General features: G+C 42.3%; 1 protein-coding gene across 6 annotated transcripts in view; it reads right to left on the bottom strand.

Annotated features, from left to right (window-relative positions):
- Window positions 1-329: 329 nt before the first annotated feature.
- ptar1 (protein prenyltransferase alpha subunit repeat containing 1) overlaps window positions 330-22,403 on the bottom strand; it is a 125,044-nt gene continuing 102,970 nt past the window's right edge. For all 6 annotated transcript variants that reach the window (XM_061816916.1, XM_061816915.1, XM_061816921.1 and 3 more), the window contains 3 exons: window positions 18,951-19,194; window positions 2,785-3,140; window positions 330-2,580 (listed from right to left, as the gene is read on the bottom strand). In XM_061816916.1, coding sequence (XP_061672900.1) covers window positions 2,217-2,580; window positions 2,785-3,140; window positions 18,951-19,194 — 964 coding nt within the window. In that variant the 3' untranslated portion in view covers window positions 330-2,216. The remainder of the gene's footprint in view (window positions 2,581-2,784; window positions 3,141-18,950; window positions 19,195-22,403) is intronic.

Raw genomic sequence — 22,403 nt, 5'->3', positions numbered from 1 at the left:
GCGTACACCTTCCCACTTTTTAAATGTGCCCATTACGCTCGTTTCTACGTAATTTGAGCTCTCGTTATTTTGACAGCGACCTGACGCCATCACAAACACCCGACTTAACTCTGTGCTTTAGCTGCAGCACACGGGCGCACGCGTGCCGCAAATGCGTGCATGACTGTGGTGTAAAAATGTTTGGGCCTGCGGGAAGTTTTAGGGTCGGTTGGGAAATCAGAACAACAAGCTTTTTTTTATTTTGATTTTAATGCCTCAAAGAATTTACACAAGGTTTGAAGGTATAAGTTAAAAACTTTGACATTATAGACATTTTTGAGACAAATAACGCACTTCAATCTGACATTTATTTTCCCAGGCGACACTGAGCCACAACATAAGGGTGACAGAGTCGCAGGTTGATGACCCCTGCTATAAAACATAGGTGTGGTCTGCTTGAATGACATGAAAGTCAGCCCATGGGGACATATGAAACACAGGCGATTTTCTAGCTAAACAATCAGGCAGACTGACTCACAGTGATGGTGTCGGTGTCATAGGGAACGGTCATGGTCCTGGTCATTGTGTCTTGGTCCTTTGCTGCTGCTGCTTTCCAGAATTTGTTGGAGTGCTCTTAACTACAGCTGCAAAAATCATACTAAGCATTGCTCTTTAGCTCTTTGCTCCATACTGTTATGAGTGTTAGCATTACCTTTACTGTATTAGTACAATACTGTACTAGGCTAGGTTGGTATTCTTGATTTTATTTCATGAAACTCTCACTGTGGTCTGTGTGTTAAACAGTGTTATTCTATTCATTAATTTATTAGTAAGCAACATGGTAACTTGCCAAATCTGTGAAATAACAATTGCTCAATAATGTTTCTCTCCTGCTACAAAGGGCCCATTTGTCCTTATGTGAGGCACAACTGACACATTACACTCAAATAGACTGCAAATCTTACTGAACCAAAAACACACAGCAAAACACTCCACAATGCAGTGTATCTACATTAAGTGAACCAGAATATAGCAAGGAATTACTGCAATCAATTTGTGTGCAAGCATTAAATCTTTATGTAGCCTAAATATTACCATTTTATTTAATTCCAGTCAGATGTATGTCTCCTAGTTGAGTAAATGTAAAACAGTACTTTAAGATGACATATGAAGAGACAGCACACACTTGCCAACTGTAACTGGACAGGTTTTTTTCTTGCTGCCAGCTACCAAATTTGAAAAAGGACATTAAAATTAGAACCGCCACAATATTGACAAAAAATTGCATTTCAATTCATACGTCAGAAAATAAATACCTGAAGCAGTGAGTAACATAACAATGGTAGCTTGGAACAGTAAATGTGGAGTTTTATTTATTTATTATTATTATTATTTTTTTTACATGTGATAAAACAACATCTATTCTGATAAAATAATAATATAATATTCTCTGGCTATTTATTCAGTACACCACTCCAGATGACAAGCTAGCGCACTATGTTATGACGAGAGTCTATGTAACTTTTTTTGCAATCTATGGTAGGATTTTACTACACACTGAGAATAAATTGCGTATACTCAGCAGATTAACAATTGTGGTGTCCTTAAGTAAGGCATTAAAACCCTTACCTGCTCTTTTGGCGCTACGCGTTACCGTCATGATTTAATGTCACTCACGATGTTGTTTGTATTAATTACGATGAGGGTTTAAAGCAAAAAAAAAAATGCTGAGAAAAGGGAATCTGTTCATACCTTACTTGGTTAAAGGGAGTGTGCATTTGAGGTTCATAACAACTATTAGTCCCACACCAATCCTTTGACAAAGTTGGGACAGTAATCTTTACATCTAATAAACCACTTCTGCAATAACACAGATAAAGGAACTCTACAGTCACAACATAAAATGAAATGGCAGCAAGCAAAGCAAAATGTCAGTTAAACATGGGTCAAGTGTGCACTTTTTGCACGAATACATTAAAAGGACTCTAGGTCTCTAGAACGAGGACAGAGTAGGACAAAAAAAAGAGACCATGAAGATGGGATAGGTAAATGACCAAGATATGGAATGATTGTCCGAAGAAAGCAAAAAACACAAACAAACTGATTCAGTGAAAATTAAAAAACAAGAAACTATGTTGCGCTGTACTTGGTTCCTAATGGAAACAATGCATCAATATAATACTAGTCAGCACTAAAAGCAAATTTAAGGTCACTATTAAAAATAATGGGTCCATCAATTAATTTTCTTCAAGCACCTTACCAATTACAGAATCTAACCACTTTTTGTAAGCCAGGCCAAAGTGTCTCTGCTCAGGGTTACATTGCCTCTCTAAAACAGTGCTCAAAAATGTGCACTCCGAGGACAGGCTGGGGAGGTTTGAAGAACGGAAACCCCTCTTCAGACGCTTGCTGTCACTAGGAACAGGGAAGGATCTGCCATCTACCTCCATTGTGCCAGCTCCCCATTCTCCACAGTCCTCAGTGCCAGGCTTCAGTCGAGTTGTGTCATCAATGTTATTGAGGACAGTGCTTCCATTCCTGTTTAAGTAAAATACCTGGTGTTCCCACCTCCATTGGTGCCACAAATAGAAGACATGCCGCCTAGAGTAAAGAGGAGTGGGGAAAATATAATATTCATTCTTAAATAATCTGAGTAAATGATGTAAATCTAATAACCTTACAGTTGTGAAATTCAATAATTGGTCAAGAAAAAAAAATCTGGGATGTTAAGGTACGGCTGTTAAACGGCACAGTCCTAAAATTACATCATATGTTATAGTTATATGTTACACCTGGGATCCTCACCTGTGACTCCAAAGGGTCTCATGTCCAGGGAAAGACCGGATCAGGTCTGAACACAGTTCCATCTCCTGGTGGAAGAGCTCAAACAGTCTTGCTAATTCAGGCTCCCAGTCATCTTCATTCATTGTCTCTATTCCTGGCTGCTGCCTAAAGGCATTGACGTTGATGGAACGTAACAGCCAGCTTCTAGGCACTGTCCTTGACTGATATTGATCCGAGCAGTTTTTGTTGGGAGCTGGTATCAGAGAAAACTCATCAATTAGCTCCTTGAGCAGGAATTGGCGGTAGTGAAAGCCACTATGGTCGGATACATGCATCGACACCCATTGACGCATGGTGGACAGCTCATCATGGAAAACCTTTGAGGGAACAAAACACAGGCCCTTATGATGAATTGACAACAACATTCAGTTCAGAGTTAATTGTAGACATTTTAACTGCTAACCTATGTGGCTGCAAGCACACCGACAGTGACATGCTAACACATCTTTTCCCATACAATCTCAACCAGTGTTCAGAGCCAGTTCAACTCGGGTTTCAAGAGCAAAGATAATGTCACCCAATTTAAGATCTTTCCACGTCTTGTGGAGCTCTGAAACAATCTCATGTGCTTAATAAGATTGGACGCTGAGTGGCCGCTGGATTAAAACAAAAATGAGTTTTTATGGTGGGATGGAGGTGTAGCATATATTGGTTTTGATAAAAGCTTAATTCATTTGGGAAGTGGGTGGGGGATTGGAGAGGAAATGCCTATGTTCACGTCCGAGGTGATTCAAGCAAACAGAATGCTAGAATCAAATGCTATCCTTGTTTCTATCAATCTCTGTTCTCCGGAAGGCTTGTTACATTCAAAAAAATGATAGTACTCCATGTCAAATGTTGTACTCAAACACAGTACACAGGAATTTAGAGAAAATTTTATGAAAGGCACAGGGTTATTTGGGGACAAAAGCAAATGGACTTTACTACAAAACTTAAAAGAAAGCATACACAAAGAACAAGATAAAAGACAAATGACAACTCACGAGATGAGCATTAGTGAATTGAAGTGTGGTGAGAAGGAATAAAGTTGTAACTTGTGCGAGATCAAAAACTCAACCCCAAGTTACTTAAATTACATTTTGTACTTTCTAGCAATCGGTACAATATTTTATTCATGATCTTAGACCACCTGGTCCGAATGGTATTTTCTCATTTTTTTCAGGGGAAAAGAGGCACATTTAGTTGAAGTACAAGATGCACAAAAAAGTAAAAACTTGAGTCGGCAAAAACAAAGTTGTTCACGTGTGTGCGCTGGCAGAATGGCAGAGTGTCTCTCTGAGGGAACCACAAATGAGTTTTGGCTTGGGGGGAAAAAAGCAGCCTGCAGCACATAACTGTTTTTGGAAAAAAGTATAATTAATTTTGGAAACAGTCAACCGTTGAGACTTTCAGGTTCCTGGTAAATATAGTCTCTCTGGAGCTGAAGTGGGAAACCAACATTAACGCCATCCTTCAAAAGGCCCAACAAAAGAAGTAATTTCTGTGGCTTCTGAAGAAGCACTGCCTGCCACAGGAGCTGTTGAGGCAGTTCTACACAGCAATGATTGAATCGGTCCTGTCTTCAACAATCACAGTCTAGTTTGGTGCTGCCATTAAAAAAAATAAAAATAATCAGACTACAGCCAAGGATGCAATAAAAAAATTGTCGTAAAATTGATGACAAACAGAAAAGACCGATTATAGGAATACTGTAATAACAAAAGAGTCTAGAAAAACCTCACAAGAAGGTAAACTCCAAGGTCGAGGAACATTACTGGACTGCACCATGCATCGTAGTTTGAGTCAAAGTGGACACCAGGGAAGAAAAAAAATCATAAAAAAGCAAGATTTGAATTTGCCAAACCATCTTGTGGTATGGCATGTATATTTTTTCCTGTCGAAGTCTTCAAATAGTATCACCCCTTCCCTGTGTAGAATGGAAGTGATGTCACTGACTATTGTCTTTGGGTGTTTCTTCACAGCTCTCACATTTCTGCTAGATACCCTTGACCAACCTGTTCATTGTCTGTTCCTCACTAGACTGGTAGTTTTTCTTTTTTCAAGACATTGTGAATTGTTGTATTGGCCATTCCAAATGTTTGTGGAGTGACTGACCGAATTGACCTTCTATCAGCTTCAAAATAGTTTTCTTTTCTCCCATAGACAGCTCTTTGGTCTTCATTCTCGCTTAACAGCAAATACAGTTCTCGATGGGTGAAACCCAACCAAAACCAAGCACTACCTAGTGTTTGAGGATACAATCTAATAGGCAAGAGCTGAGCAACTATAACCCCAATTCCAAAGAAGTTGGGAGATTGAGTAGACAAGTATGAGACAAAAGCAGAATATTATGATTTGCAAATCATGTTCAACCAATGTTTAATTCAATACATTACAAAGACAAGATCTTTCATCTTCAAACTGATAAATTCGTTTTTATCAAATAATCAACTTGGAATTTTATGGCTGCAACACATTCCAAAAAAGGTGGAACCCACCCCATGTTCCCAATTAGCCTGTTCACCAGTGGGATGTTCCCAACATGTGTTCAATGAGCATTCCTCAGCTTTCTCAATCTTTTGCCATCCATTGCAGATTTTTTTTAAATGTGCAAGTTCATGATTTGCTAATAAATAAATAAATAAATAATTGATCTTGAACATGAAATATCTTTGTAGTGCATTCAATTAAATATAGGTTGAAGGTGATTTGCAAATCGTTGTATTCTGTTTTTATTTGTTTGACAACTTGATTGGAATTGTGGTTGTAGAAACATTCAGTGATACGATCCACTACATTTTTTCCACTTGAAAAATGTGTGTATTCAAATAAAACATGCTCTGTCCTGAGTTGCTTCATACAACCGTCCATACATCCATCGATCCAATCTTCTACCACTTATCTGAGGTTGGTTTGTGGGGGCAGTAGCTTGAGATGAGATGCCCAGACTCTCCCCAGCCACTTCATTTGGCTCTTCTGGAGAAATCCTGAGGTTTTCGCACGATGGCCGAGACACGTAGTCTCCCCAGCATTTCCAGGCCAACTCATCTGGCACCTCTCAATATGGAGGAGCAGGGGCTCTACTCTGAGCCCCTCCCGGATTACTGAGCATCAACTCTATGGGTCAGGGAGAGTCCGGAAATCCTAGAGAGGAAACTCATTTCAGCTGCTTATAACTGGGATCTAGTTCATGACCCACCGCTAATGACCATTGGTGAGGGTAGGAACATAGATCAACCCGTAAATTGAGAGCTTTGCTTTTCAAATTGATGACTTCTTTACCACAATGGACCCAAACAAAGTCCACATCACTGATTACTCAACGGTCAACCTGTCGATTTCATATTCCTTTCCTCTCTCCCGATCAAAACCCCAACATATGTGAACTTCTCAAATTAGGGCAGGATCTCATCCCTAATTGGAAGAGGCACCCTGCCATTCTGATTTGATTGTGGACCATTGTCTTAGATTTGAAGGTTCTGGTCCTCATCCCAGCCTCTTCACACTCTGCTCCAAACACCTCCAGTGAGAACACACTGTATCCAGACCTTTGGGAACTCAAGGTGAATCTCATCCACTCCCAGTACCTTGCCACTGAGGAGCTTTTTAACCACCTCAGTGACCTCAACCACGGGAATAGGAGAGAAAGGGTCAGAGAACCCAGACTCTGCTTCCTCATGGGAAGGTGTGTTGATGCAATTAAGAAGGTCTTCCAAATATTCTCCTCACTGACTCACAACATCCCGAATCGAGGTCAGAGGCGCCACATCCTTGTGATACACAGTTTTGATGGTGCACTGTTTCCCTCTACTGAGACGCCAGATGGACCAGAATTTCCTCAAAGGCGTCTGGAAGTCATTCTCCATGGCCACACCAAACTTCTCCCATGCTCAAGGTTTTGCTTCAGCGACCACCAAAGTTGCATTCTGCTTGACCAAATAGTACCTACCCATCAGCAACCTCAGAAGTCCCACACTCCAAAAAATCCGGAGAGGACTCCTTTATTAACTTGAAGGAATCCATCAACGCTGGTGTCCACCAATGTGTTCGGGGATTGGCACCATGACAGGCACCGACCACCTTACAGTCACAGCTCCAGTCATCCACCTCAGCAATAGAGGCGTGAAACATCTTCCACTCTGTCTCGATGGCCCATGCTTCCCCTGGAACATGATCCAATTTCTGTCAGAGCTGGGAGTTGAAACTTCTTCTGACAGGGGACTCTGTCAGAAGTTCCCAGTAGACTTTCACAATGTTTCGGCCTGCCACGTCAGACCAGCATCGTTGCCCACAATGGGAGCCAACTCACCTCCACATGGTGGTCAGTTGACAACACTGCCCTTCTTTTCACCCAAGTCCAAGTCCAATAACATGACTACAAAGTTGATTATCAAACTACAACCTCGGGTGTCCAGATGTTTGGTGCACATGTGGACACCATCATGTTTGAACATGGTGGACAATCCATGATGAACCCAGTAACAGAACACCGCTCGGGTTCTGATCGCAGTTTTTGCACGTTCAATAATAACAAGCCATAGTTTTACAGCCAAACTTAAACAACTCCGCCAGGCGAAAGTGGTCAAATGTTGTAGTGGGGAGAGGGCCGTGTACAATTGCACAAGAAACTAATTGACTAAAAGAATTAACATTGTAAAGAGAGATTACACAGCAAAAATCGAAAAACAGTTTGCCGCCAATGACTACAAATGAGTCTGGCATGCATTACAATCGATTACTAATTACAAGCGACGATCCCCTACACTAGACAACAAAAGTGGGCTAGCTGATGACCTGAACAGCTTTTACTGCAGTTTTGAAAAAGATACTTTCACTCCACACTTCCACAAAGTCACACCGCCGACCACTTTAACTTTTCCGACTCCTCCGTTGACCATCCACGAACAGGATGTGAGATGAAGCTTCAAAAAACAAAAGTTTAACAAAACAGTGGGTCCAGACCTCATGTCCCCATCCAGACTCAAAGTCTGCGAGACCAATTTGCTCTAGTCTTAACAAAGATTTTCAGGAGGTCTGTGTGAAGTACCAACCTGCTTCAAAAGCTCCATCACCACCCCAGTATCCAAGAAACCTGCAATCTTGGGTCGAAATGACCATAGGTCTGTTGCCTTGACATCTGTCGTCTTTTAGTCCCTTGAACGCCTCATGCTGGACCCCTTCAAGAGCGCAGGTCCCCACCTGGACCCACTGCCATTTGCCTACCGAGAAAACCAATCTGCAGATGATGCAGTTAACATGAATCTGCACTTCATCCATGAACACCTCAACAATGTGTGGACCTATGGGAGGATCCTGTTTGTAACCTTTAGCTCTGCATTAAACACAATCATCCCCAAGCTCCTCTCTTCCAAGCTTCTGCAGATCAGAGTCACGCCTGCCATCTGCCAGTATATCAACAACGTCCTCACAGGCAGGAGACAGCACCACCTCACCCACACAATCACCACCGGGCCACCCCCAGGTTTGTACTCTCCCAACTGCTCTTCCAGCTCCACATAAAGAGACTGCACCTCAATGCACCCGGCTCTCAAACTCCTTAAGTTCCAAGATGACACCACAGTCATCGCACCCCATCAAAGACTGCGACGAGTCTGCATATCGACAGGAAGTGGAGAGGCTGGCGCTCTGGTGTGGTCAACACAACCTAGAGAGGAACACACTAAAGTCTGCAGAGATGATGGATGTGGACTTCAGGAGGCATTCTTCACAACATAGGCCCCTCACACCGTCTGTTTTGTGTCAACTGTCGAGACCTTCAAGTTCTTGGGAATTACAGTCTCACGGGACCTGAAATGGAGACAAACATCAACTCCATCCTCAAAAAAGCCCAACAAAGGATGTACTTCTTGTGGCTGTTGAAGAAGCACGGTCTGCTGCAACAGCTGTTGAGACAGTTCCACACAGCAGTCAGAGAATCAGTACTGTTTACCTCCATCAGAGTCTGATATGGGGCGACTACAAAAAAAAGAACAAACTGCAAGAGATAATCAAAACCCACTGTTAAGGACCTGCACGCTACCCCAACTAGGACAAGAGCAGGCAGGATCCTATTGGGTCCTCCAAATCTGGGCCACCCACACTTCCAGCTCCATCCCTTGGGTAGGCGCTATAGAACAATGCAAATCAAAACTACCAGGCATTCCAACAGCTTTTTCCCTCCTACAATTAAATTATTGATGAGCTAAACTTGGAATTCCACTCCAACGTGCTGCCAATTTTCTGAGTCTAGTTTGTTGTCACATCCTGCTAGGCCAATTAGTGTTAGTGCTGCCCCGTTATTTGCGGGGATCACGTTCTTGACACCGCCGTGAATAACTGATGTGGTATTAATACACACCGACTACACTGTCAAAATGTACGCTAGCATGTGTTTTAGCGTGTATGTAAGATACCATAAGATGGCGCTCACGAGGCAGTGAGGAACAGTTGCATTTCACATCTGTAAGCCTTACATTGGCCTAAACATTGCTTGTGCAGGCAGGTCATTACTAACAATGTTGTACACAGTCACATCAAAATTATTATATTCAATTATTATAAATTATCACACCACAGCAAACCTAATAGCATAAATAGCAAATAAAACATAAAGGTGACTCACAAAACATGCACTTTAAACGCTATTTACAGCCTCCCAGCATGTGCTGTGACGCTCTCAGCATGCTTTGCGGCACTTTGTAGGTCCGGTAAATAGCGTTTAAAGCACATGTTTTGTGTCAGGTAAGTCACACTTTTGTTGTATTATTTGCTAGTTATGCTACTTTGTTTCCTGTAGTGTGATAATTTCAATTTCGATGTGACACCGTGTGTACAACATTGTCAGTCATGACCTTCCTACACAAGCATTGTGTGGCGCAATGTGAACTTCTGCTTACAGATGTGAAACGTAATTGTTCCTCACTCCCTCATGAGCACCATCATATGGTACCTTACATACATGTTAAAACACTTGCTGGCATGTGTGCTAACAGTGTAACCAGTGTGTTTAAGTGTACCTTGTTGGACAGGTCACACAGCATCTGCATATGTTGGAACTCATTGTGCACATAAGGTGAACCACATTGTAAGGCGCCATGTGTAATGTGGCGCCTTGTCTATTTAGACAAGAATTTAAGACCTTTACAATTATGAAAATACGGTAAATTTAAAGAACCCGCAAAACTCAGACAAATATCTATGAATAAGCGGGGCCGGGAACGGTGGACTGCAAATGGACTATCGCATGAACATTTACTTTAAACTGTATACACTCCTGAAGACCTGACACTCATTGCGATGGACAGTCTAAATGTTAGAAGACTCTGAATCTGTTGCATAACTTTGCAAAAGAGTTAAAAAAAAAAAAAAAAAAAAGCAGCTTACCCAATTTACATAATTGCTGGATGCTAGCAGTGTGGCTTTTTAGTGCTGTATGTTTGAAGGTTTTTTTTCCCCAGTTGTCAAAATGTCACTGACTGATAAAGCCCTGGGAGAGTTGACTAAGCCAGCAAGCGAGGATGAGGGAGAAGTGGAAGAAGAGGACAAGTGTGTAGAAAAACAAGGATGGACTAACACTTGATTGCTTGACAAACATGGTGAGAATGGCCAATGTACTTCAGCAAGACGCACAAGAATGGGACCCTTTGATAGGTTTCTCAGATTTAATCAAAGGTGGCATGTCTGTTTAAGAGTATTCTCCTCCACAAGAAAAAAAGAGCATTAATAACTACCCATAAGTGTTTTAAACTCAGAATAAGACAACTGCACCAAGAGCTTCAATGGAAAAAGACAATACAGCAGAGCCATGTCACGACGAAGAGGCACGGCCAGAGGAACTGTAAAACATGAGAGTCTATTAATAATTTCTTGTGACACCAACCTCAAAGATTGATCATAAAAATTTAATTTGTTATTTCTTAAGATATTATACTTTTTACATAAATACATATATTCCCAGTCCTGGATAAAGCAGAAGAAAAGGGACATTTACATATTTATTTCTCAAATATTTTGGCCGAGAACAGGTTTTGATCTTTGGTTTCATTCTAGAATACTGTTGTTTCCTTTTTTCTACTTTGAGAGTGATTACACGAGAGAAATGTGACAAAATGTTCATCTAGTATGTGGTTTGGGTTTCTACGGACTTAAAAGAAGAAACTTTATAATCATCATAGGGATATGTCGATCATGGTTGAGATTGGGTTGACATCCTAGTTATTGATGGAGCAGCATCTTCTGTGGCTGTGGAGACCTGAGTGAGTGACACACGCTTTGTCCTGCGATTGGCTGGCAATCAGCTCAGGGTGTACTCTGCCTCCTGTCTGAAAATAGCTGGGATTGCCTTCAGCACTCCCGCGACTTTTGAGGAAAAGTGACTCAGAAAAATGGATGGATGGAGGTAAAAGTCACAAAATAAAAACAAATGCAATTTGAATGGAAAAAAATAAACTGATCAGATCAAGCATTTCTAAAACCTTAAATTTGATTTGAGAATATTTAAAGGACACTGGAGAGAGGTCAATGTCTCAAGTTCTGCTTAGGCTAAGGTCTCCTATTTTGGTTAAACCCATTCTTTGTTAGCTTTCCAATTTGATTCAATAGTGCTTTTCTTTTTTCCCTGCGCATTACATTAATGGAAAAAAAGAATAATTCAGACCTCAGTAACGACCTGATCAGTAAAGCAAGAGCTCGGATTTTTGCCAGTTTGTGACATATGTCAGCTAGTATCCCACCAATTATCAGTTATTTTCATTAACTCTCCTTTTCGTGTCAATGACCCTTGTGATTCTACCATGTCCCTTACTAAACCTGCTTCATCAAACAAAGTGTCACTGACAACAAAATATACATTTTAAAATAGGTATTATCAAAAATACATATAATATTCATTACTTTGATAATACGAGTTGGAAAAAGTGAGCTGAGAACGTTTTATTAAAACGCAAAGTTGTGAAAGTATGACTCGACATCCCAGTGGCGGCCATATTGTCTGTGACGTCTTGTGCAGGCATCACACTGGAGCAGCCGCCACTGACAACACGTGATATTCAGATTTTTCTGATGCCCCTTCTGAGAATTCAGGTCTTTTTGAGGAGGAAAATATCTCAGAAGCGAGTGAAGTGACCGGGCCATTTTACCATATCTTTCAAGCCATTTTTAGCCGTTATGCGGATTCTAACAACAGACTCCCCGATATACTGACGAGGAGGACGAGGAACCCGATGAAATATTCAAAATGAGTGGACCATAATTTTGGTCTGGAAAAGCTTGGAGGAGAGGAGTTCAGGGATGATGATGTTAAATGCAGAGGTAAAATCCACAGACAGGATCCTCACAGAGATTCCCTCACTGTCAAGATGTTCAAGGATAAAGAGCAGACCCATGTTGACGGCATATCCGCAGACTTGTTAGCTTGATAGGCAAACTGCAGCGGGTCCAGCTAGGGACATGTAACGCTAATGAGGTGGTCCGGCACAAGGCCTTCAAAAGACTTCATGACTGCAGATGTCAAGGCAACAGGCCTCTAGTTATTACCCTGAGACTGCTGTTTTTTTAGAACTGCATTAAAAGCTGTTCAAGTTGTCAGTTAGCCCACTATTGTTGTCTACTCAACATCTTCATTTCTGCCACCTCCAGCTCTGCTTCATGCTGTTTCTTCAGTGCCACCGTCCCTAATCCGTACATGATGGCTGGCCACACCACTGTTTTATAAAATTTGTCCTTCATCCTAGCAGAGACTTCTGTGACATAACATTGCATGCTGTTCCATCCTACTTGGACCCGTTTCTTCACTTCCTTACCACACTCACCATTGCTCTGGATTGTTGACTCAAAGTACTTGAAGTTGTCTATCTCTTCTCCCTACAGCCTCACTCTTCCCCCCACCAGCCTTCTCAATCACACACATATATTCTGATTTACTTCAGCAAACTTTATTCCTCTCCTTTCTAGTGCATGCCTCCATATTTCTAATTGTTCCTCCACATGCTCCCTGCTTTCACTGCAGGTCAAAATGTCATCTGCGAACATCATGGTCCAAAGAGATTCCAGTCTAACCTCATCTGTCAGCCTATCCATTACCACAGAAAACGTGAAGGGGATCAAAGCTGATCCCTGATGCAGTCCCACCTTCACCTTAAATTCTTCTGTTATTCTTACGGCACAGCTCACCATTGTTCTACTACCCTCATACATGTCCTGTATTATTCTCACAACCAGACCTAAGGATACATAGCACAGTTCCTCTCTTAGTACTCTGTCATAGGCTTTCTCTAGATGCACAAAGACACAATGTAGCTCCACCTGGCCTCTGTACATCTCCACTAGCATCCTCAAGGCAAATAATGCATCTGTGCTACTCATTCTCCTGTAGTGGTACAGTTGCTCGCAGATATTTACTTCTGTCCTAAGTCTAGCCTTCCACTATTCTTTCCCATAACTTCATCGTGTCCCTGATCATATCTATAGTACCCAAAGCTCTGAAAATTGCTGTGGTTCTTAAAATTCTGAAGCGGCATACTTTTCTTCCATTCTTCAGGCATCTTCTCACCTGCTAGTATTCTGTTCTCCAAATTGCTTCCATACCTCCACACGTATGTCATCAGGACCAACTGCCTTTCCATTTTTCATCCTTTGTAGTGTCTAACTTTCCTCTTAGTAATCAATGCCACTTCCTGGTCCTTCACACTTGCCTCTTCTCCTCTTCCATCTCACATTTTCTTCAGTCATCAACTTCTCAAAGTATTCTTTCCATCTATTTTATTACACTAAACGTAAACGTAAAGATGGCGGCGCGCACAGGTTCAGCGGCTCTTAGGTCTCCAACTTGGTGTTTTTTTTGTTTTTTTTTTCCTCCTTTCTTTTACTTGTGGATTACTGTAAAGCCATGGTCACATACTGCATCCGGGACCTGATCAATTAGGGACTTAAGCATAACAGCAGGATCATCAACACCCATTGTGCTCCTGACTTAGAGGTACTTGCATTCTCATGCAGACCCTTTTATCCACCAAGGGAGCTAACAGTGGTCATTCTGGTAGCTGTTTTTTCCCTGCTGGATGCTAAGGTTAGTGCAGCACTTAGCAGTCTGCTCGTGACTGGAAACAGCAGCTCGCCCATCCTGACGGAGTATTGATTATTGCTGGTGACTTCAACAAAGGGGGTTTAAAGACTGTCTTACCCAAATTTGTCCAGTATGTGACATGTCCCACCAGAGGAGACAAAACCAGAGGAGACCATGTTTATTCTAAAATTAAATTCTCCCTTCCCCCATCTTGGTGGATCCAATCATGTCTGCATCACCCTTACGCCCACATACATCCCCATACCAAAAAAAAAAAGGCCTCAAACAAAGACAATTACAAGATGGCCTGAGAATGCACTGTCTCAGCTGCAGGACTGTTTTTCATGCACTGTTTGGGAATTATTTGAACACCAGAACCTCCAGGAAGACACAGATACTGTTCTGTCTTGCGTCAAAAACTGCATAGACACTGACGGATCCGGGTTTTCCCAACCAAAATCCCTGGATGAACTGAGAGACTAAGCCGTCCTGAGTCACCGCAACATTGCGTTCAGGTCAGGCGACAAGGAACAGTACAGTGCTGCTAGGGCCGACACAAAGAGGGGCATCTGAGTGGCCAAGGCGGCCTACAAAAGAAATATTGAGGAGTGCTTCACAGAAAACAACTCATAAAAGATGTGGGAGTGATTACAACATATCGCAAACTACAACAGAAAGAACAAGATGTGTGCCGGAAACACAGACGCCTCTCTGGCAGAGGAACTAAACCGTTTCTTTGCCTTTTTTGAGATGGACAGATCAAACCCAGGCTCATCACAACCACATCCCATCAGCAGCACACTGACGCTTCAAGAGCATGAAGTGAGAGTCGTGCTCAGGACTGTAAACACTAGGAAACCTGCTGGTGCAGACGGAGTGCTGGGGAAGGTTCTGAGGGCCTGTGCTGATCAGCTAACAGGTGTTTTCACAAAAATCTTCAATAGCTCCCTGCAACAATCAACCATTCCCTCCTGCCTCAAATCTACAACAATCATCCCCATTCCAAAATAATCTGCCATTGACAGTTTAAAAGATTATAGAGGCCTGTTGCACTCACACCTGTGATCATGAAGTGCTTTGAGGCTGGTTGCCACATAAGGGGCTCCCTCCCTCACTCACTCGACCAGTTTGCCTACAGAGGAAACTGGTCCACCGAGGATGCTATCGCTATAGCTCTACACACAGCACTGAGCCACCTGGCTCGCCAGTGCAACTACGTCAGGATGCTTTTCATAGACTTTATCTTAGCCTTTAATACATTATCCCAGGTATTTTGGTTGACAAACTCTCCCTCCTTGGACTATCTCCTTCCAACTGCTACTGGATTCAAGACTTCTTCACACACGGTCCACAATCTGCCAGACTTGGCCCATACCTCTCTTCCTCAATCACCTTCAGCACCGGATGCCCCCAAGGCTGTGTACTGAGCCCTCTCCACACATATGACTGCATCCCAGCCTATCCCAGCAACTCCATTATCAAGTTTGCTGATGATACCACCGTACCAATGTCACTACCAAAAGTGCGGCATGGACCCGGTCCCATTGCTCATCAATAGGAAGTGTGTGGAGAGGGTCCACTCCTTCAGATTTATGGGAGTCTTCATCACAGACAAACTCAACTGGACTGTAAATTTCACGGTGGTGGAGAAAAAGGCTTAGCAGCGACTCCACTTCCTGAGAGTGCTCAGGAAGAACAACTTGGAAGCTTAGCTACTGCTGGTCTTCTACTGAACCACCATGGGGAGCATCCTCACATACTTAATCACAATGTGGTATGCTGGATGCACAGCAGCAGACAGGAAAGCTCTGCAAATAGTGATCAACAGTGCCCAGAAGATCACTGGCTGCTCTCTGCCCACCTTAGAGGACATTGCCAACTCCCGCTGTCACAGCAGAGCCACTAACATTGTATAGGACTCGTCACATCCTGGTCACCACTTGTTTAACCTGCTGACCTTCTGGCAGGCGGTACAGCTCCCAAAAAAACATGGACAACCAGATTCAAAGACAGCTTTATCCCTAGGGCCATCAACTCGAACTAAAAACCACTTAACAGTATTGTAATGTTTTCAGAATTATGCAACTGCGCTTTTGTCTACGCTTCTCAGTTTTAATAATCTTACCAAAGCCTAGACAGGGAGTATAAGACTGAAAAATTCATTCTCTGCAATTATTTATTTTAGCAATAACTGTGTGTTGATATTCGTATTTTATCTATTTTACCTAAGATGTTCTTCTATTTTTATACTATTTAATTCGCACAAGCACCTTGTGGAGAATCACTCGTCATTTTGATGTATGTACAGTCAAATAATGACATTAAAGGCTTTTGATTGATTTCATAATGCATTTTCTTTGTCAAGGCTTGCAGTATGTCCAAATGAGACAGGCGTTGAGACAGTGACTCTTTTCACAAAGAGATGTCGTTTCCACTTAGTTCCCTCTTTTCCAAAACGGACCGATACAAAGGCTGCATCACTGCAGACGCTGCACCAACCCGTCTCTCGATCTCCTGCTCCATTTTTCCCTATGTTGTGAATAAGACCCCAAGATACTTGGACACCTCCACGTGGGGAAGGATCTCATCCCCGACCTGGAGAGGGCACGCCACGCTTTTCTGACTGAGGATCATAGTCTCAGATTTGGAGGTGCTGATTTTCATCCCAGCAGCTTCACACTCGGCTGCGAATCGCTCCAGTGAGAGCTGGAGATCACGGCTTAATGAAGACAACAGAACCATAGATGCAAAGAGCAGAGATGCGATGGTGAGGCCACCAAACTGGACATCCTCTATGAATTGACTGCGCTGAGAAATTCTGTCTATAAAAGTTATGAACAAATTCGGTGACAAAGGGCAGCCTTGGTGGAGTCCAACTCTCACCAGAAATGACTCCGAGTTATTGCCGGCAATGCGGCCCAAACTCTGACAGCGGTTAGGGTTAGTGTTAACCCTGTATGACAGGGACCAGACAGGTCGTATCAGGGGGTTCGGTACCCCATACTCCCGAAGAACCCCCCACAGGACTCCCCAAGCCACACGGTCGAATGGCTTCTCCAAGTCCACAAAACACATGTAGACTAGTTGGACGAAGTCCCATGCACCCTCGAGGATCCTGCCGAGGGTGTAGAGCTGGTCCACTGTTCAACGGCCAGGACGAAAACCACAATGCTTCTCCTGAATCCGAGACTCGACTTCCCGCAAGTATGCCACACATCATTGTAAAGTTGTAACTCTGAACAACGTGGGTTGTTTACTTTTAAATCGTCTCGAATAAAGGCTGCTACTGACTTGTGTCTGTCTATGACCACTCTTTTGATGGTCAGCCCTTCAGTTTCTGTCAAATATGACATACAGTTCTTAAAGCCCTGTAGTTCACAAGCATTGCTGTTTCCAGCTTCATTGCTCTGTACTACCTGGATTTCAACAACTTTTTTAGTAGTTTGTTCAATCCAAGTATAAAGCCATACATAGCTGAGTGACCAGGACTGTAATTTCTGCCGTCTCCAGCAGGATGGATTCCATCAGGGATTTGTCTGATTTCCTGAATTAGCTCTGCTTGTTTTTCTCCTCCATCCAATTATAATTGTGGGTGCAATATAAAATTTTTTGTGACGCTGATATGTTTGCCTACTAATCAATGAAACGTTCATTATTTGCAGCATTCGTAAAATTTGGCTTATGACAACCTGAATACAGGATAGCTGCCAAAAAAATTAGGTATTCAACTGGCATCTGGTTCATCCTTTGTTGCACAGTTCCTGTGAGTGACTAGTGTGTAATATTACTTGTTTAATCCATCCATTCATCCATTTTCTTTTGCCGCTTATCCTCATGAGGGTCGCAGGAGTGCTGAGACTATCCCAGCTATCGACGGCCAGGTGAAAGGGAACACCCTGAACTGGTTGGCAAACAATCACAGGGCTAATCGAGACAAACAGGTGTGCTAACAATCACACCTAGGGGCAATTTAGAGTGTCCAATTAATGTTGCATATATTTATTCTGTTGGATGAAACCGGAATGCCCGGAGAAAACCCATGCAGTCATGGGGAGAACATGCAAACTCCACACAGGAGAGGCCAGGATCAAACCCAGGTCCTCAGAACTCTGAGGCCAACGCTTTACCAGCTGAGTCACCATGTCACACTGCTTGTTTTAATGTTACGTAATATTTTATTGAAATAAAATGAAAAAAAACTGCAACAAAATTAATGAAAAAAAAAAAAACAAATAAATGGTTTGTATCCATTATCCATTTTCTTAGCAACTTATTCTCATGAGGTTCGGGGGAGTGCTGGAGCCTATCCCAGCTTTCAACGGGCAAGAGGCTTAGTACACCCGGAACTGGTTGCCACCTCATTACAGGGCACATCGAGAAAAACAGCCGCACTACAATCACATATAGGTGCAATTTAGAGTCTCCAATTAATGTTGCACGTTTTTGGGACGTGGGAGAAAACCTTCACAGGACGGAGATAACATGCAAACTCTACACGGGGAGCGCTGTGATTGAACACAGGTCCTGAGCACTGTGTGAGCAATGCTTTCCAGATGCTCTACCATGCCACCATTTGTACACAATATCCTATTTTTGTAGTTGGGAATGGTCGAAGTGTTTGCGGTAATAAATTATTTTTCGCTCTATACGACGTGTGCTTCTATAATTCAAACATGTATTCAGTAGTCAACATTTTCAGGAAAATAAAAGATTATTAACATACCTCCGCAACTTGTGTTTTAACAAAAGCTTGTCGCAGTTTTGGTAGTTTCTGGGGTATGGGGAGGGTTAACTTGTCGAAGCGTGTCCAGGCTCAGTGGCTAATCGGTGTTCGCGTTTTGCGCCTTTGGCAACAGCTTTTCAGGTGATGGAAACTAGGTCAAAGTTTGCTGACTTTAATTGAATAACACTCGTATTTGTTTGGAAAAAACATCAAACCGGAAACGTATTTTATGGTACATTTAACATATATTTTCATCTAGATGAGATAATTTGCATAAGAAATTACATATTACAATCACTTTAAGTTGTTGATCCGTAATGTAAAACAAGAATCTCCAGAGAGTGAAAAGAGGTGCCTACCTACCTCAACATTACCTTTGGCCATGTGTTGCAGCACCCAGATGCGGTGGGACCAAGCATTGTAGTTGCTGGGATAACTACATGCAGCATCAGAGCAAACATTTAGCTCTGTGTGGAACATTTGAGTAAGATGGTAATTGAGCTGCTGATTCCTTTCTACATCTGCCTGCTCTGCTTCAGGCGGGTTCTGCTTTCCGCTTGAATCAGCAGCTGAGAGCCGTGTGAGAGTTTGATGTAGCACCCAGCGTCTGCAAGGAAGCATGAATTACTGTTTATCATTTGACTAATTGAGTAACATTCGGAAGCAATTAATTAATTATTAATTCAATCAATTTTATCTTTAGATGCCTTAAACGTTAGGGTCACCCGTCTAAAATGTAACTAATAATCGAGTAAAACAAAAGTAAACATGGACAAAATTGTTGGTAGCATTCTGTTAAATGCATTAAAAACCCACTATTGACAGAAATAATCTGACTAACATTTTATCAATAATAACCAATGACAATTAGACATGGCTTTTGAATTGTGGTTCAATGAATTTATTTTAGAAAAGATTAATGAGAAAAAGGCTGGACAAAATGATGTTAGGCTAGAATATTTTCCACTTGAGAGGAGATTATTTAGAGATATCTCTGCACTCTCATACCCTCCCGAGGACAAGAACACAATCTTACTACCTGTTTTTATTATCTGCATACACACTTCTTCTCATCTCCAAAACATCCAACTTTGGCTGTCCCTCTTAATGAGCTCGTTTCTAATCCTATCCAACCTGCTCAATTCCAAGCGAGAACCTCAATATCTTCATTTCGGCTACCTCCACTTCTGCTTCCTGTTGTTTCTTCAGTGCCAGTGTCTCGAATCAGTACATCATCATATATCACACCACTATTTTAGAAACTTTGACCTTCATCCTAGCAGAGACTCTTCTGTCACATAACACACCAAGACACCTTCCGCAAGTTGTACCAACCTTTTTGAACCCGTTTCTTCACTTCCTTACCACACTCACCATTGCTCTGGATTGTTGACCCTACATATTTGAAGTCATACACCCTTGCTATCTCTTCTCCCTGTAGCCTCACTCTTCCCCCTCCACTCCTTTTATTCATGCACATATATTCTGTTTTACTTCTGCTAATCTTCATTCATCTCCTTTCCAGTGCATGTATTTTGGGGTTCCAACACCAAGTGTCCTTCTTTCCTTTCTTACCAGAAGTCACACCAAGTACTCTCCTGCCTGTCTCTCTCTGATCACCTTGGCTGTAGTAGTCCAGTCTTCCGGGAGTTTCTCCTGTCCATCAAGAGCCTGTCCCACGTCTTTGTGAAAGGCCGCATAACTTCTTTTCTAAGCTTCCACCACATGGTTCTCTGCTCTACCTTTGTCTTCTTAATTTTGCTACCCACCACCAGAGTCATCCATCACCATCCTATGCTGTCAAGCTACACTCTCCCCTACCACTACCTTACAGTCAGTAACCTCCTTCAGATTACATCGTCTGCATAAAATATAATCCACCTGCGTGCTTCTACCTCCGCTCTTGTAGGTCACTATATGTTTCTCCCTCTTCTGGAAATAAGTGTTCACTACAGCCATCTCCATCCTTTTTGCAAAGTCCACCACCATCTGTCCCTCAAATTTCCTTTCCTGGATGCCGTACTTACCCATCACTTCATCGCCGCTGTTTCCTTTCCCAATATGTCCATTACAATCTGCACCAATCACAACTCTCTCTCTGTCTGGGATGCTCAGAACTACCTCATCTAGTTCCTTCCAGAATTTCTCTTTCAACTCAAGGCCACAGCCTACCTGTGGGGAATAGCCGCTAACCACATTATACATAACACCCTCAATTTCAAATTTCAGTCTCATCACTCGATCTGATACTCTTTTCACCTTCAAGACATTCTGAGCTAGCTCTTCCTTTAAAATAATCCCAACTCCATTTCTCTTCCAATCTACTCCATGGTAGAATAATTTAAACCCTGCTCCTAAACTTCTAGCCTTACGACCTTTCCAGCTGCTCTCTTGGATGCACAATATATCAACCTTTCACCTAATCATCATGTTAACCAACTCTTGAGCTTTTCCTGTCATAGTCCCAACATTCAAAGTCCCTACACTCAGTTGTAGCCTCTGTGCATTCCTCTTCTGCATACAAACTATTTCTTGATAATTCCTAATTTGGGTGATGATACAATATTATAGAGAGAAGAGGACAATATCAGAAAGGGGAGAATGCTCTAGACTCCATTGGTGACTGGTAAAACATTTTCCCTGGTGCTGGTATTGTAATTGTTTTGTATCTAGTCCTGTAGGAATTAAATTGTAAAGTGCGCTTGAAAATTCCAAGACTCATTTCAGATATGTTACAATAAAAGCGCCTTGAAGGACTTGGAAGGCCCAATCCGAACAGTACGCTGTCAAACCAGAACAGAAAGAGACCAAAGAGAAAGACCACAGACAAGTGAGCGAGGCCATCAAAGCTGTTCATTTGAGAGAAGTACCTCCAATTCCCAAAGGGACATAAGATGGGTGGATGAGGGAAAAAAAAAAAAAAGTGACAGATGCAACAATATTGTCAGTCCATACGTATCAGATCTGGGTGAGAAACTGATGGATTTCCAACCAATACAACATTCCAGTACATTGCAAATCCAAAATCCTGAGACAGCTGCTGGAACCTCACAAAGACCAGACAAGACACATTCACAGAAAAACAATCTGGGGTGCGCAGTCAAGTGCAGTGAGGAATGCACAGACACACAGATGGGAGAAACGAAGCAACCATTGGCACAGCACAGATGGGCAAACTCCTCAAATCAAGCCTCAGCTGTCTATTTGTACATCCAAGAAAAACGGCTCTGTTTTAAGGACAAATGTGTATTTTCTGGACAGGAAATAGAGCTGGTCTGAGAGAGGGGAGAGAGAGGTCAAACATAAAGGTCGTAAACCATGATTTAATTGAGGAGTGGACTTACAATATCTCTCACTTAGAATCCCATCCTTCAATTCATTATTCCAAAGAAACTCAGTAATTCTACCTCCATCAAAAGGCATGGGCTCCTTGACCGTGAGGTTACTCCATGACCACTTTACAAGTGAATTGAATATCAATTGGAGATTTTCCACCAAACAACTCAGGTGAACTGACAAGGGCCCCTCTGCATTGATGCAGACTTTACATCGGTTCATTGGGGCAAAGGAGGAGCTAACCTGGGAAGCAAAGCTCTCATTTTATCAGTCAAACTATGTTCCTACCCTCACCTATGGGATCTTGTTCTTTTGGTCACGACCTACAGCTTGTGACTCAAAGCACAACATCCCGGATAAAAAGGAGCCGAAATGGATTTTCTCCACAGGCTCTCCCATAGAGATAGGGGTGAGAAGCTCAGTCACCTGGAAGGAGCTCAGAGTATAAGTGACAGGTGACAGAGGTAAAAATAAACCACA

This window comes from Syngnathoides biaculeatus, chromosome 4, assembly GCF_019802595.1.
Source record: "Syngnathoides biaculeatus isolate LvHL_M chromosome 4, ASM1980259v1, whole genome shotgun sequence".
Taxonomy (NCBI): Eukaryota; Metazoa; Chordata; class Actinopteri; order Syngnathiformes; family Syngnathidae; genus Syngnathoides; species Syngnathoides biaculeatus.
This window is presented reverse-complemented; position numbering and strand designations above follow the sequence as displayed.